Genomic DNA, 17145 nt, shown 5'->3' on the forward strand with positions numbered 1-17145 from the left:
AGCGGTTTCTCATCCAATTGTATCCGGAGCCAGCTGCTGTTATGTAAAGGCACATGGCATCTGTGCACCCCCATCATCACCCCCCCCCCCTCCTCATCCTCATCCTCATCCTGCACCATCCCGCATCCCTCTGGCACCGAGCCCGGCCCGGGCTGCAGAGACACGCAGCATTTACTCCACAGATGAACTCTGGGGGGATTTGCTCTGTCTGTATAATAATAATAATAATAATAATAATAATAACTACCTGTCTTTGTATAGGAATGTATGTTTAATTCAATGTGTCAAAAAAGGAAAGACCTCTTACCTTTTTTTTGTGTTCGACCATGAACTTAAACACCTTTTAATTTGTCTGATAATATGTCCTGTGAACTTTTATTAACCATCTTTATTTCTTTTTAGGTCCTAATATTCAGTGATGAGCAGTTATGTAATAACATCTTCCTCTGCCCTTGCTTACGTTTCCACCTAGTGGTCAAACCAGTTAAAGTGATTCTGCTTTGAAAAACTGGTAAAAATGATTGTAGTTCTCCCAAAAATCTTCTACCAGTAAATATTTCTGTTCTGTTTGAAATGATCTAGGGGCATTATTGATTAATCTGCTGATTGATTGTTGTCTCGATCAATTGGTGAAAGTCATGGGACAGTTAAAAGTGTTTCAATGTGACTTCTTGCTTTGTCTGACCACCTGTTCAAAACCCCAAATATATTCAGTTTACTGTCACATAAGTCAAAGAAAACCCCGACAATTTAGAAGCTGGAACTAGAAAATGTATTTTTACTTGAAAAATGACTCAAACTATTAATCGATTATCAAAATAGCTGCTGATTAGTTTTCTGATCGACTAATCATTTAATCGACTGATTGTTTCAGCTCTAAAGTTGCCGACAGGATGTGTGTCGTGTACTGCTGTGTATAATTTTGTATAGCTAACGCCTCGTGCAACACATTAAAAGGTAACATTTGTGTTTAATTTTTCAGATGTAGGGATGTCCCGATCACATTATTTTGATATTGATTTGTATTAAATAAGTGATTTCCCTACATAATAGTGCATCCTGAGGCTACAGTAAGCCTACATTAAAACTAGTGAAGCTATTTAAATGTTTGACAGCAGAATAGCTCTATCTGCATTTCCTGTAATAGTTCGTATGGTCTGCTTCAGTATTTTGCATAATATTTGAGGAAAGAAGAGTCAGTGTGGATCTGCATCTGTTGATCTGCTTCATGCACGGAAAGCTGAACTTCAGGTGCAGTTTTTAACCAGCAACAGAACTTTAGAGGGAAGGTTAACCTGCAAAATACCACAGAAAAAGAGGCTAAATGACGCCGAGTAATGCCCAGTGTCTCGCAATCCATTCGTGTACAGGAATATTAATACCCAACAGTTTCTGTTCAGTTTCAAGACACAAGTTCTGCTTTTATTACAAGTAACATCAACATACAAACTATATGTAACTGAAGATTCTTCATAAATTAAAAAAAACATTATTTTGTTTACATGATTTCATGAGTTCTGTCATCATAATGACTTTATAATGTTTTTCAAGGGTGTATTTAGACAGCACACGCAAGATTATTACCAACATCCGTCATTTCAACACATTATGGTTGTTCTCAGACTAATAATAAATGGCCAAGTCCAACAATATGAGCAGCATAATTGTAAAATTATCAAACACGCGACGATCTGACGCAGAACTCCACTTGATAAATGACCTCAGAAAGTAGCTTCGCTCCCTTTGTGTTGTCCTTCTTGTTAGTTTAGCTGCTATCAAGCACAAACACAACAACTGCAGTCAGGTGGCTGTGGCTTCTCACAGTCCGAAGATGAAATTACAAAAACGCGACGAAGCTTTAGAAAGTGATCCTTCTACACTAAACGCCGAGCTTGTACAGTTGAACTGCTGGCGAAACACGTTCTTACAAAATAATATTCATGTCATTGTTGTCCTGAATTGTCGCAGTCACACACTGTAAATCTTTACACACCGCAATGCAAAACACGTCTGGATTAGACGGGCCCCGGGGCCCCTGACCATCAGCGATGCTGTTTGTGGTCGGAGGTGAAACAGGCATGAAACCTTCAGCCAGAGAGGGCTGTGAAACGCTGCTTTTCTGCCTGGTGTTAAGTTACTCTTTAATCCAGTTACCACAAACTAATTACGAACTAATACATACACAAAGCACAGAGTGGGAGAGGTGGCGGTGTTACTAGGTGTCCGCAGCTCATTTTTGCCCTGGGGGTTGATCCGGCCCTGGTGCAAAAGCATTGATTTTGCTGTCAATGATTGGTGACGCTCAGTGAACACTGTCACACAGGGATCTGTGTTTTCAGGGGAGGACGTCCTCACTGCAGCCTCCTGTCTCCTCTGCTGCATGGACTCTGCATCTGTCCTTCTGGAGGAGGAAGAACCTCGACATTGTAGCTCACCTTCTTGGACTGCAGGAGACTGTAGCTGTTATCAAAACACAGCACGTCTGCACAAAATGAAGGACAGAGTGAACACCGTTAGGAGCTAGCGTCCTGCAGGACTTTAAATGAATAGTTTGTTTTTGGAAATACGCTTATTCGCTTTCTTGCCGAGAGTTAGATGAGAAGATCGATACCACTCTCATGTCTGTCTGTTAAATATGCCGCTACAGCCAGCAGCTGCTTAGCTTAGCTTAGCATAAAGACTGGAAACAAGGGGAAACAGCTAGCCTGGCTCAGTCCAAAGATTAAAAAACAGCCTACCAGAACCTCGCTGATTAACATGTTATATCTCATTTGTTTAATCCAGACAAAAACTGAAGTGTAAAACTGACACGTTGCAGTTTTATAGGGGTTATGTGGCGGCATTTCTTTGCTGTAAGCAGTCACTTCCTGGCGTCTCCACTGGTTTCCTGACAACCTCACTGTGACGACAAGACTCGAGGAAGTCACTGCGCCCAGCCAAGAAATAGTCCAGCATATAAACCCCATATACCCACAACATGTCGCTTTTACACTGTGTGTTTGTCCAGATTAAACAAACGAGATTTAACGTGTTCATTGGGTGGATTTTGTTACGTTCCGACAGAGCCAGTCTAGCTGTTGCCCCCTGCTTTATGGTAAGCTAAGCTAACCTGGCTATAGCTTCATATTTACCGTACACGCATGAGCAAGGTATCGATCTTCTCATCTAAGTTTCAACAAGAAAGCAAACAAGCACATTTCCCAAAACGAACCACTCCTTTAAGATTTTCATGAAATCAACCCCCCTTTTGGTACTATTTTAATTGTACAGTTTTCATTGTTAGCGACCATTCCTGCCCCAGATTCAAACTGCATACCTACGCATGAGGGATTTACAGGAAATAATGCAGCATGTAATCCAATTACCCTATTCCTTTCACTAATGTACACTAGTGTGTGGTGACTCACAGACTCCGGGCTCGGGGCAGGTGAGGCAGCTGTCTTCAGGGACCAGGTGTGCATTGTAGCGTTCGCTGGGCAGAACCTGCAGCATCTCAGCCACTTTCTGACCGCCACCCTCTTTGGTCCGTCTGTACACTCCGAACCCGATATCTGCTCCGTCGCTGGCAAACTGCCACCTGGGAAGAAACAGGGGCAAAGTTTATTTGACCAAATTATGAAACTTTATATTGTACCTGTGACAGAGTACAGGTACAGGTTTTATCATGGTCTACATTAGCATAGCACCAAAAAACACATGCACACTCTAACTGACATTATCCAATACCCAGTGGTGGAACGTAACTAAGTACATTTACTCAAGTACTGTACTTAAGTACAAATGTGAGGTACTTGTACTTTACTTGAGTCTCTTCTTTTCATGACACTTTCTACTTCTGCTCCGCTACAGGAAATATTGGACTTTTTACTTCACTACATTTATCTGACAGCTTTAGTTACTTTACAGATTAAGATTTTTGCAAACAAAACATATGAAGAGTTTATAAAATATGATGCTTTGTTATAAATTAAACTCCCTAACAGTTTATACAAGTACAGCTGAAACGATTAGTTGATTAATCAATTTCCTTTCATTTCACTTCCTGGCTGCAGCTTCTCAGATGTGCAGATCTGCTGCTTTTCCTCTGAATGACTGTAATAACTGTGATGTTTGTTAATAACGTCGAGCTTTGGACTGTCGGTCGGACACAACGACATGGCGAAGGCGTCACTTTGGGCTCTGGGTCGTCGTGACGGTGTTTCTCACTGTTTTCACAAGTTTTACAAACTGAACGATCGATGGATCGATGGAGAAAAGACTCAGCAGATGGATCCAGAATGAAAAGCATCATCAGCTGCAGTCCGATACAAACCGGTTCAACATGAGCTCCAGCTCCACCAGCTGCAACAGCAACATCCTGCTTTACATTAATGCACGAGGAATAATAACCTGATGATAGAATATATAACAGTATACTGTGCTGTATAAAAAGTACTGTCAACACCAATTGCAGATATACAGTGGAGCATATGAAAATCCATTGTATTTAACCATGTTGTACAGCTGGAGTCTCAAACAGAAGTCATGCGTCATTTTCTGTATCAAGTATCAAGTAGTATCAAGCTGCTAAAACAATATGTTTAGTTGAGCTGCTACAGAGGGCCCCGAACAGAAACAGAAGGTTAAATGTGCTCAGATTTTAAGCTGACTCAAGCTGCTGGCTGTTTTGTACCTCAGAAGGCTGCTCGGTGCTGTAACATCATATTCCAGCTGGAAGATCGAGCCGCGGCTGATGGTCACACTGCTGTCGTACTGAACCTTCACCGACTCCCGAACATAGTACGACCTGGACACTGTACCGCCGTAGTTGATCTGCAACAACAACAACAACGCACAAAACGTCCATCATGTCAGTCACGATCATTCAGAAAGACGGCACAACACGCACTTACTGCGCCACCAATCTTTTCTTCTTGCTCTCACCATGGTTCTGCAGCGAGGGTCTCCATCAGGGTCAGTCAGGGTCCCTCCGTACACCACAGGAAGCTGCTCTGGGTCAATATGTTTACATAACACTTCTTGCCAGTCACCTATAAACAGAGGCATGTAATGTATAAACAGTCAGGAGTGGTGTTTTTAGTGGCATGGCTAAATGGCTGGCAGTGTCTGTGCGTTGTTACAGACTAAAATATCTGAAAAACTACTGAATGGATTGCAATGAAATGTTTTACAGACATTCATGAATCCTACTGACTTGATTCCCTAACTTTTCCTCTAGCACCACCATGAGGTTTTGTGCAAAAGTTCTTGACAACTATTGGATGGATTGCCGTGAAATTAGTTTCAGGCACACAGTTCCCCACAGGATGAACTGAAATGAGTTTGAAGATCCCTTAAAGGTTCCCCGTGGAGTTTTAGACCTCTAGTAGCGCTATGGGGCTGTTTTTCTATGAGAGGGTCCCCGCTGTGTTTATCTTGTGATTGTGTAGCACATGCACGCGGGTGACAAGATACACAGTCCTGCAACTGGTTTCACACTATTCCACTGATCTACAGGTGGCGGTAATGGCACCAAAAATGCGGCAACAAAGGAGAGTAGGAAGAAGACTGCTAGCAAACTTTAAAATGTAAAATACTTAAAAATGTGGCTTTGCAAATGTTTATGAGGAAGGACATTCTTTCAACACATTTGTTATAGCTCAAGGATACACAATGTGCATAACTTTTGTTTGTTTACAAGAAAACTCCACAGGGCACCTTTAACTTTTCATCTAGCACCGAGATCACGTCAACATTTTAATGTGTCCAACACTTTGGTTTATGACCAGAACTAATGACATTCCCATCAGCCTCAGTGTACTTTGCGTTTAGTGCTAATTAGCAAATGTTAGCATGCTAAACTAAGATGATGAACATGGTTAACATTATACCTGCTAACGTTAGCATTCAGCTCAAAGCAGCACTCTGCCGCACAGAGCTGCTTGCATGGCTGTAGACTTTCTTGTTTGTACACTCTGGGATAAAAAGAAAAGTTGTCTTACCTCCTAAAACGATGATCTTACGTCGTGTTTCCTCACACAGAAAGTGTTTGATTAGGTTGTAGGCCATAGGAAACATTTTGGGAGCTGCAGCAAAGACAGAAAATCAGGAAATAATTGTACATTAAACCCAAGATCATAAACACAACCTGGAACCAAGTCAGAACCTATGGGCATATAATCACAAACAGATCTGCTGAAGTACCTTTGATAAGAAACACTCTTTTCAGCCCCTCTGGATAGTTCTCCTCAAACATGGTGAGGATCTACACGAGAGGAACAGTGATAATTAGATGCAGTGATTTAATGTGGACAGATGAAACGTGATGATTATGGTGTCAGTAGCTCACAAACCTCTCCATAGGCCTCAATGGCAGGTTTCCAAATGTGTTTCAGTCCGAGTCCTTCACAGTCATAGATCAGAGTGATGGCTTCAACGTTCTTCCCCAACTGAGAAAGAGATGGAAAAGAAACAAGAGGAGAGGAGAGAAGAAGAAGAAAGGATAAAAGAGGAGGAAACAAGAGGGGAAAGGGGAGGAGGAGAGGATAATAAAAGAGAGGATGAAACAACAGGAGAGGAGACAAGTGGACATGAAAGGAGAGGAGAAGTAAAAACAAGAGAGGAGAGGAGAAGAAAAGAGAAGAGGAGAAACGAACAGAAGGAGAGGAGAGGTAACAAGATGAGAGACGAAGAGATTAAAGGAGGAGAGGAGAGGAGGAAGCAAGAGGGGAAAGGAGAGGAGGAGAGGAGAATAAAAGAGAGGATGAAACAAGAGAAGAGGAGACAAGAAGAGAGAAGGAAAGAGGAGATGAGGAAACAGGAGACGAGAAGGGAGGAGAGGAGACAAGTGGACATGAAAGGAGAGGAGAAGTAAAAACAAGAGAGGAGAGGAGAAGAAAAGAGGAGAGGAGAAACGAACAGAAGGAGAGGAGAGGTAACAAGATGAGAGATGAAGAGATTAAAGGAGAATAGAGGAGAGGAGGAAGCAAGAGGGGAAAGGAGAGGAGGAGAGGAGAATAAAAGAGAGGATGAAACAAGAGGAGAGGAGACAAGAAGAGAGAAGGAAAGAGGAGAAGAGGAAACAGGAGACGAGAGGGGAGGAGACAAGTGGACATGAAAGGAGAGGAGAAGTAGAAACAAGAGAGGAGAGGAGAAGAAAAGAGGAGAGGAGAAACGAACAGAAGGAGAGGAGAGGTAACAAGATGAGAGACAAAGCGATTAGAGACGAAAGGAGAGGAGGAAGCAAAAGGAGAGGAGAAAAGACAAGAAGAAGAAAGGAGAGGAGGAAACAAGACAGGAGAGGAGGAAATAAGAGGAGAATAAAAGAGAGGATAAAACAACAGGAGAGGAGACAAGAAGAGAGAAGGAAAGAGGAGAAGAGGAAACAGGAGACGAAAGGTGAAAGGTGAGGAGAAGTAGAAACAAGAGAGGAGAGGAGAAACGAACAGAAGGAGAGGAGAGGTAACAAGATGAGAGACGAAGAGATTAAAGGAAAAGAGGAGGAAACAGAAGACGACAGTAGAGGAGAGAAGGAAGCAAGAGGAGAGGAGGCAAGTGAACACAAAGAGAGAGAAGAGGAAAGAAGTCAGGGGAGGATAGGAGACAAGAGGAGGAGAAAGGAGATGAGAGGAAACGAGAGAGGAGGAAAGGAAACAAAACAAATGGAGAGGAGAGGAAACAAGTCAGGAGAGGAGGAAAGATGATTTCAAAATGTCCTCCTGACCTTCTCAGACTGCCTCCGACACTCCCGCTGCAGCATCTCTGCGTGTCTGATCTTTGTCTTCATGAAGTCCTGTTTGGTGGCGGACAGCAGCAGACCTTTGGGATCCAGAGGGCCGATGACGTCGTACCAGATGGGACTTCCCTCTCGGTCGTATCCACACATCCCTCCAGACACGTACTTCTCGATCACCTGGCGGGCACACGAAGGAGAGGAAGAGTTTTTATTATTATTATTATTATTACACAGGGACAAAAGGACAAACATACACATGTGCAAACAGGAAGAGAACAGCAATACCACCAGCTGACAACAGCTACAACAAAAGTGAAGGAAAAAACAAATGCACACCTAATAATATATCTACTGTATATATGCATACACAATTATTTGACAAAAAAGTTCACAACATATTCACGTCCCTTTAATAATAATAATAACTTTATTTGTAAAGCACATTTCATGCAAAGATGCAGCCCAAAGTGCTTAACAAAACAAGATCAAATTAAAAATAATAATAATAATTTAAAAAAATAACCAGTGACAATAGGTAAAAAATATCAATAATAAATAGCAAAGGCAATAGAAAAACAAACAAAGCAAACAGAAACAGTTTGATAAAACTGAAAAATGAATCTTAAAATCCAAGTTAAAAAGATAGGTCTTTTTAAAAATACCTGACTCACCCACGTTAAAAAAAAAATACATTCTGCTCTGTATTCTTATTAATATCCTTTTAAACGTTCGGTGTTTAATTGTTGTCTTTTTGTAGCTTTAAATATAGATGCTTTCCCCATCAGAACGATGCTGTTTTTCAGGTCTTTTCCTTCTTCATCATCCCTTAAATCAGTTGTTATGGTAAAAGGGCAACTATAAAAATCTGAGTTGCAGAAATCCACTTTTTTAATCCAAAATAATGCAACTTCCTTACAATACCAAAAATAAATGAAAATCTGGCTCCTCTTCCTCCTCACAAAATCTGCACAAGCCACACTGTTGGATGCCCCATTTTTCTAGCAGAAATATCTGTAAATTAATTTTAGTTGTAATACTCTAATGGAGACATCAAAGGTAGTTGTGTAAATGCATGTAAAAACTTTCCCAGAGGTGGAGGAAGTGTTTAGATATTTTATTTGAGTAAAAGTACAAAAGTATTTGCAACAAAAATTACTTAAAGTATCAAAAGTAAAAGTATTAGGCAGTAGAATGGCCCCTGTCATTGTAATGCTACCGTATCATGAACTATATTATCCAATTATTATTACTATTAATGTTATAGCTGGTCGGGGTGGAGCTAATTTTAACTACCATACTTTATATATATATATATTAGTATTTGTCAGTTTAACCCTTAACAATATTTCATTTTAGAAAATTAAAAAGTACAGTATTTCCCTCTGAACTGTAGTGGAGTAGAAGTATAAAGTATCTTAAAACGGAAATACTCAAGTAAAGTACAAAACTGTACTTAAGTACTGTACTTAATGACTTTCCACCGCCGAACTTTCCTGACAAAGTCTATGTTTACAGTCCCATCTTATTTCTCATTTTTGAATATGTGACAAACAGAGCATGTGTACCTCTGGAGGTTTCCAGTCACATATGATGGTATCTACGTTCATCTTCCTCCTGAACTCCAGGTGCTGCAGAGAGAGAGAGGCAGGTCACAAACATCCTACAGCCTCGCAAAGGAAACAACATGACTGACACGTGTTTTTGTTTTCACAAACTTCACCTTTCTGACCATGGCTTCAGCTTTCTGAACGCTGAAGCTTCGGGCTGCAGAAGGAAAGATAAAATCCTGATTAGTAAAGTGGAGATTTAAAGGGGAATTGCACCGATTTCACACGCAGCAGTGGAGGAATTTACTGTACCAGTATTTTCTTTTCATGCCACTTTACATATACTGTATATTACACGTGTACTTCTACTCTGAAACATCCAATTTCTGCTTGTAGTTTTATGAATGCAATCTTGACCAAACTTACTGAAAAAAAGAGACTAAACCTGAACTGTGACAACTGTATGAAAAAGGTTGTGTAACTGTATCCTCTTTCACGTAAAATACAAAGCACTATTTTTCATTTGCTAATCATTACTGATCTGTAAATGCTGCACCAGTTCTAGACTAACAATGTCTGATAATCGTACAACAGGAAAGTTACAGTTCGATACAGTTTGCCTGTTTTTAGTCAAGCAAGGGAACTGTCCGAGGTTAACAGTCAATGCAAATATTGAACTACAGTCGCAGAGTCCCCCATCGATCTAAGCCTCCGAGAACTACGGATCACTAAACAGAGTCAAGAGACACAATGTCCTGGATGTCCTGAGATGGGGCAGTTGACTTAATTTGTACATCAGGTTATTTTTTGCAGATATTAATTTATACATGCTGTATTTTATCCCGTTGGCTTGTCTTATCAGCTGTTGAAGTTTTAGAAGTCGTGCTTTAAAGGATGGGGGGGAAAGTAAATAAATTTAAATCTCTGCAGCTTTACTAAGGTCTAACTTTGTACAGCCTAAAACAAACATTTACTGTAGGATAAGACCACTGAGTGGAGGTAGTTCAAACCATCCTGGCTGAGTAAATATTGTATGCTTTCATGGCCACAGCGTCAGCGGGAGGAACATTATAGGAAAAAAATGACTGATTAACCAAGAGAAGGCTGGAGATTTCATCATTTATGTAACTTTTGAAAGAATAAATAAAACATCCTTCTCCTTGTACTTTTGAGTATTTCCATACTTTAATTACGTTATACTCCACTACATTTATTTGACCCTTTGGAGGGGCCCGACCCCTAGGTTATGAAGCACTCGACTAAACTAGCTAACTGTATATAAAGCAGTTAAACTAGCTAACTGTATATAAAGCAGTTAAAACTAGCTAACTGTATATAAAGCAGTTAAAACTAGCTAACTGTATATAAAGCAGTTAAAACTAGCTAACTGTATATAAAGCTGTTAAACTAGCTAACTGTATATAAAGCAGTTAAAACTAGCTAACTGTATATAAAGCAGTTAAAACTAGCTAACTGTATATAAAGCAGTTAAACTAGCTAACTGTATATAAAGCAGTTAAAACTAGCTAACTGTATATAAAGCTGTTAAACTAGCTAACTGTATATAAAGCAGTTAAAACTAGCTAACTGTATATAAAGCAGTTAAACTAGCTAACTGTATATAAAGCAGTTAAACTAGCTAACTGTATATAAAGCAGTTAAACTAGCTAACTGTATATAAAGCAGTTAAACTAGCTAACTGTATATAAAGCAGTTAAAACTAGCTAACTGTATATAAAGAAGTTAAACTAGCTAACTGTATATAAAGCAGTTAAACTAGCTAACCGTATATAAAGTAGTTAAAACTAGCTAACTGTATATAAAGTAGGTAAACTAGCTAACTGTATATAAAGCAGTTAAACTAGCTAACTGTATATAAAGCAGTTAAAACTAGCTAACCATATATAAAGTAGTTAAAACTAGCTAACATTATATAAAGTAGTTAAAACTAGCTAACATTATATAAAGTAGTTAAACTAGCTAACTGTATAAAGCAGTTAAAACTAGCTAACTGTATATAAAGTAGTTAAAACTAGCTAACCGTATATAAAGTAGTTAAAACTAGCTAACCGTATATAAAGTAGTTAAAACTAGCTAACTGTATATAAAGTAGTTAAAACTAGCTAACTGTATATAAAGTAGTTAAAACTAGCTAACTGTATATAAAGCAGAATCAGATATCAGTCACAGGAGACATTTTACTGCAGAATGTGAGAATTAATAATTTAAACGAAGGCTGCTTGCCTATTATATTAATACCATGTTGAAACTTTTGCACACACATACACACACACAGGGCATGAGGCTTAACAATTCAAAGTGTTGTCCGGCAGACTTGCTGACTGCAGGGAAAAGTTGATTAGCTGTTACATTTATACAAAGAAACAGGGATATCAGAAAGAACATCATGTACTGAGGACAGTATGTATTATAATGGGAGAGAAGTAGCAGTTGTGGGGAACGAAGCAGAGACTTTAGCAACTTACAAACAGAGGAAGTGTCAGCTTGCTGACTGTGGTTTTCTGAATAGAAAGGATCTTTGTAAAACATATGTTTTGATCCTCCAATGCTTTAATAAATGCCAAATTAAGGAACAGCTTCCCGCCAGACTTTTCTTTTGCAAATTAACGAACGCGCTGACAAGAACCAGTATTTTTTTTTACGTTTGATACTTCAAGTACATTTAGCTGATAATACTTCTGTACTTTAACTTACTGTAAGCAAGACTTTGAATGCAGGACTTTTAATTGTAATGGAGTATTATTTACCTTGTTGTATTGGTACTTTTAGGACGTTTTGGACGTTTAAAGCTGGTTTAAACAAACCTGTTCCCATGTTTTTATACTACAGCCAGTTTCAGTGGAGGACTGTGGGGAAACACCAGAGCTGAGGCTTCGGTGTCCACACTGTCAGAGAGGGTCGTGTTGGAGATTTAGTTTTTATTTGATTTGTTTGATTTGACCCAATTCTATATTACCTTTTTTTTTTTTTTTTAGTTTGTTTCCCTTAAACCGTGTGTACTTGCAACCCCTCATCCCAGATTATATGTCTACGGTTTTGACCATTTAAATAAAAAAATAATACAATTTTTCTTGTTTTATTTGAAAGAGATTTTGATGCACGAAAAGGTAAAAGTGTTTAATAATTCACAAGAAAAAGGCAAAGATAGGAGGAAAATCTGAAAGTCTGTTTTTTCTGCTTTTCTCTCTCCTGTTAATCATCTCAATCACCCATCCAAAAAAAAAAAAAAAGTGGTGATTTATATTTGAATTTCCTTTTTATAGCCTCTGATGTTTTTTTGTCTTTACACTGTAATTCTTTATCTTTCCTATCTAATCTGCGTATCTTTGGCAGAGGGCCCCGCTGGTTGTTTTTCTTTCATTCTCATTTGTATTAAAGAAGTCACCTTGTACCTGGACGGCTGTGTGATTGTTGTTTTGCCAGCATTGTACCCACACAGAGAAAATGCTAAACACTAAACGCTCCCTGTCCAGGTTTCAGCGGAGGGCTGCCGGTCTCACCTCTGAGCCAGCGGAGGAGGTAGTGGTCGTGCTGTGCAGGCAGGTTGGGGAGGATGTCCTGGATCCTCCCCCGAAACTGGAGGCAGAGAATCAGAAGGAACATGACATAAATATTACACTTTTAAAAAAATTATGGAATAGTTTGACATTTTGGGAAATACGTGTATTCACTTGCATGCCGAGATTTATCTGGATGAGAAGACTGATACCACTCTCATGTCTGTACAGTAAATATGAAGCTACAGCCAGCAGCTGGTTAGCTTAGCTTAGCACAAAGACTGGAAACAGGGGGAAACAGCTAGCCTGACTCTGTCTGAAGGTAACAAAAACTAGCACCTCCAAACATTTTTTAATCAGAATAACAGCAAATTGTAGCTGTTACACTTTGTCTGCTGTTCAGATTAAACAAATAAGATATAACGGTATACGGTATGAGGCTACAGCCAGCAGCCGGTTAGCTTAGCTTAGCATAAAGATTGGAAACAGCTAGCCTGACTCTGTCTGAAGGTAACAAAAACTAGCACCTCCAAACATTTTTTAATCAGAATAACAGCAAATTGTTATCACTGTTACACTTTGTCTGCTGTTCAGATTAAACAAATAAGATATAACGGTATGAGGCTACAGCCAGCAGCCGGTTAGCTTAGCTTAGCATAAAGATTGGAAACAGGGGGAAACAGCTAGCCTGTCTAAAGGTAACAAACTCCACCGCCTACCTGAACCTCTACAGCTCACTAATTAACACGTTATATCTTGTTTATCTAATCTGTATAAATTTAAGTGTAAAAACGACAAATGCCAGGAAATCAGCAGAGAGAAAGAAATAGTTCGGCACATAACTGTTCCGCAAAAAAGCAAATTATTGTTTTTACACTATTTTACAAACAAGATATAACATGTTAATTAATGAGCTTCAGAGTTACAGAGCCAGGCTAGCTGTTTCCCCCCGTTTCCAGTCTTTGTGCTTGTCATTTATGAGGATTTGCTGCTTTTTTAAAGTCTTACGTGATAGTAAATTAAATATGTTTAGATTTTGGACAAAACAAGCTGTTTCACGTCGCACTGAGCTTTAGGAAATTTCGACGGGCATTTTTCACTATTTTCTGACATTTCACAGACCAAACTGAGCGATTAATTGAGATTAAAAGATAATAACAATAATTATGGCACATTATCCACAACAGATAATAAGTTAGTCTAATGTTTTGTTATTGTGACCCACCCTTAAACTTGCAGTGTAATCCTATAATATATGCAGTATATTCTGGAGGTACACTGAGCCTACACAAGAACTACTGCCATATAAGATTTTATAGGAATATTTTAGTAATATTGCCCACAGGGATACTCAGAGGTGGAAGAAGTACCCTGAGTGTTAAATCATTATATAATCTATATTACTGGATTATTACTACTGACACATTGTTGTGTGAGCATAATATTAATGTTGCCGAGTTGGAGCTAGTTTTAACTAATTTGTATACTGTTAGAAAGTTTAATTTACAAAAATGAAACATATTTCATAAAATCTTCTTATATTTCAGATTAAAACATTAATCTGAAAAGTAACTGTAAATGTAAAATAAATGTAGTGGAGTAAAAAGTTTTATTTTTTGGACTTTTCTAAATTTTTACTTTTTTGGGCTGAATATTGAATAATTTCACCTCTTTGGGCCTCGAATGTGACAAAAGGCACCAACTAAACTGTTACTGTTTGAAAGCCAAAAAGGTTGGTAACCTCTGGTTAAATCTTTAACAATGTGTTGTATTTTATAAGCTTATTATATGGTTTCTAATGTAAAATCTTAATCTGAAAAGTAACTAACTAAAGCTGTTAAATAAGTACAGTCGGGTAAAAAGTAAAATATTTCCCCCTGAAATGTAGTGAATTACAAAATAGAATAAAATGTAAATACTCAAGTAAAGTACCTCAAAAGTGTATTTAAGTACAATAAATGTTCTTTCCATAGACCACAGAGGCAAGAATCTCACTTAAAATAAGAACAATGTCACTATAAACACACAAGCTGCCATTAGAGCACTGTGACACCACAGCAAAAGCAACCAGGGATACAACCAAGTGCAAAAAAGTCAATCTAAAGTCACGATTCAGTATTAAAGAATAATCAATACCTTTAGTGAAATCATATTGATTAAAGTGTAGTATTTAATTTTTTTTATTTTTACCTCAGTTAAGATTTCAGCCTGCTTTGGGCTCAAGTCTCCGACTCGTCCGCTCATGTCTCCTGTGTTATGTTGCTGCTTCTGTGGATGAAGTGAACCGGAGGGAAATACAGGTAGACTAGGAAACGCCCACACACACACAAACACACACACATCCTTGTACTTCTATCTTTGTGAGGACCGTCATTGACATAATGCATTCCCTAGCCCCTTACCCTAACCTTAACCATCACAACTAAATGCCTCACCTTAACCCTAACCATAAACTAATTCTAACCTAACCCTTAGCTTAGCTTAGCACAAAGACTGGAAACAGGGGGAAACAGCTAGCCTGACTCTGTCTGAAGGTAACAAAAACTAGCACCTCCAAACATTTTTTAATCAGAATAACAGCAAATTGTTATCGCTGTTACACTTTGTCTGCTGTTCAGATTAAACAAATAAGATATAACGGTATGAGGCTACAGCCAGCAGCCGGTTAGCTTAGCTTAGCATAAAGACAGGGGGAAACAGCTAGCCTGTCTAAAGGTAACAAACTCCACCGCCTACCTGAACCTCTACAGCTCACTAATTAACACGTTATATCTTGTTTATTTAATCTGTACAAACTTTAGTATAAAAACAACAAATGGCAGGAAATCAGCAGAGAGAAAGAAATAGTTCGGCACTAACCCACAGCCTAACCCTAAACTAACCCTTAAAACCAAGTCTTAACCTCTGGACAGCCCTTAGAAGTTGTGAGAACACACACACACACACGTGGACTTTCATCCTTTAGCTGAAGGCTGTGTTTTGCGACACACACTCTCTCTCCCCATGAATCATGTTTGCCGCAACAAAGCAGTGGTGGAAGAAAAGAAAAGTAGTAATACCACCGTGTCAAACAGTAAAAGTATTAGCATCATTTTATCTTTTTAAATAAATCTTTTCATTAATATTAGCACAGTTTTATTTCCAACATGTCTTATGCTTTATTATTGTTTTTGTTTTTATCTTGTATTATTGTTGCATATTTTATTTTGTATTAGCTTTAACTGTCTGATTTTATTTGACTCGTTGCCTCCTGAAATGTTTAAACCCTGGTTCACTTTGTAACTTTGTTTAGAAAAGTGCTGTATAAATAAAGTTTATTACTATTTTATTATCAAAAATGTACTTTAAGAACCAAAAGTAAAAGTACTCATTATGCTGAATGGCCCATTTCAGAATAATGTATATTATATTATTGGATCATAATTATTGATGCATTAATGTGTTGATCACTTTAATGTTGCAGCTAGTGAAGGTGGAGCTCATTTTAATTATTTTATATTCTGATGGGTAGAATTTCCCCTGGTGATCAATGAAGTCTGATCTTAATCAATAATAATACATCATGTAATTTATTTGTTGATTATATTTTGTATTATTAATCCAAATGAGTAAGTTAAAGTGAGTAAAGTTATTGAATAAATGTAGTGGAGTAAAAAGTGCTAAATTTCCCTCTGAGATGTGAAGTATATAAAGTAGCATAAAATGGAAATAGTAAAGTACAAGTACCTTAAAATTGTATTTAAGTACATTACTTGAGCAAATGTACTTTCTTACTTTCCACAGGAAAAAGGTGGCGGCATGAAGGCTATCTTTGTACTTTTGTTGAAGTACAAAAGTAGAATTCTGGGCTAAATTAAATGAAATCTAAATGAATAGAAGAGACGGATTTCTGGTATAGAAAGATTACAACTCATTTTATTCTTTAAATACACAAGCTTTTCAGAAACTGATCAGGACCCAGATACCAGGTTCACCAAATAAAGCTGGTGCTTGTGAATAAATAAACGATTTACAGAAGAAAAAACGTCAAAAACAATCAAAGCATAAAAGTATTTCTCATTTTGATATAGTGGAAATTGGTTTTAATCGCCCTAGAAAGAAACCTCCCAAAATATTACAGCCCTGTTGGACAATATGGAAGAGGAAGAAAAAAATCAACCATTGAGGAAAATGTTCAAATAATAAAAATAACGTGGCGTGCACTTTGTCGAGACCAATCAGCTGTCCAGAAACTATCCATGGAGGTTATTTGCACAGCAGGTGAAGCATGTTGACTTTCCCCCCATTTACTTTCCGCTGAGCATTAAAACTCAGATTTCTCCTCAGTGTAGAAAATGATTTAACCCACCACTGCCAGATATAACTC

At 38.3% G+C, this 17145-nt stretch overlaps 1 protein-coding gene across 3 annotated transcripts; it reads right to left on the reverse strand.

Annotated features, from left to right (window-relative positions):
• Nucleotides 1-1389: 1389 nt before the first annotated feature.
• Nucleotides 1390-15123, reverse strand: sec14l7 (SEC14-like lipid binding 7). 3 transcript variants are annotated; one of them, XM_044173737.1, is made up of 12 exons: nucleotides 14970-15123; nucleotides 12783-12858; nucleotides 9435-9478; nucleotides 9280-9342; nucleotides 7703-7891; nucleotides 6333-6428; nucleotides 6184-6244; nucleotides 5982-6065; nucleotides 4924-5030; nucleotides 4673-4812; nucleotides 3408-3577; nucleotides 1390-2482 (listed from the first exon to the last, which is right to left on the reverse strand). In XM_044173737.1, the coding sequence occupies exons 1-12, from the start codon at nucleotides 15021-15023 to the stop codon at nucleotides 2352-2354; spliced, it is 1215 nt and encodes a 404-aa protein (XP_044029672.1). In that variant the 5' UTR covers nucleotides 15024-15123; the 3' UTR covers nucleotides 1390-2351. The 3 variants fall into 3 exon arrangements, with proteins under 3 accessions (XP_044029672.1, XP_044029673.1, XP_044029674.1); XM_044173738.1 differs by having other exon boundaries at nucleotides 12675-12858; nucleotides 14970-15042; XM_044173739.1 differs by lacking the exons at nucleotides 12783-12858; nucleotides 14970-15123 and adding an exon at nucleotides 12668-12685.
• Nucleotides 15124-17145: the final 2022 nt, after the last annotated feature.

Source organism: Siniperca chuatsi, linkage group LG18 (genome assembly GCF_020085105.1).
Source record: "Siniperca chuatsi isolate FFG_IHB_CAS linkage group LG18, ASM2008510v1, whole genome shotgun sequence".
NCBI lineage: Eukaryota > Metazoa > Chordata > Actinopteri > Centrarchiformes > Sinipercidae > Siniperca > Siniperca chuatsi.

Coding starts and splice junctions, on each gene's coding strand:
- sec14l7 (XM_044173737.1), bottom strand. CDS start 15,023: ATGAGCGGACGAGTCGGAGACTTGAGCCCAAAGCAGGCTGAAATCTTA. Junction 12,859..14,969: donor AGGCTGAAATCTTAACTGAG/GTAAAAATAAAA, acceptor CTCTGCCTCCAG/TTTCGGGGGAGGATCCAGGA. Junction 9,479..12,782: donor CCTCCTCCGCTGGCTCAGAG/GTGAGACCGGCA, acceptor TTCCTTCTGCAG/CCCGAAGCTTCAGCGTTCAG.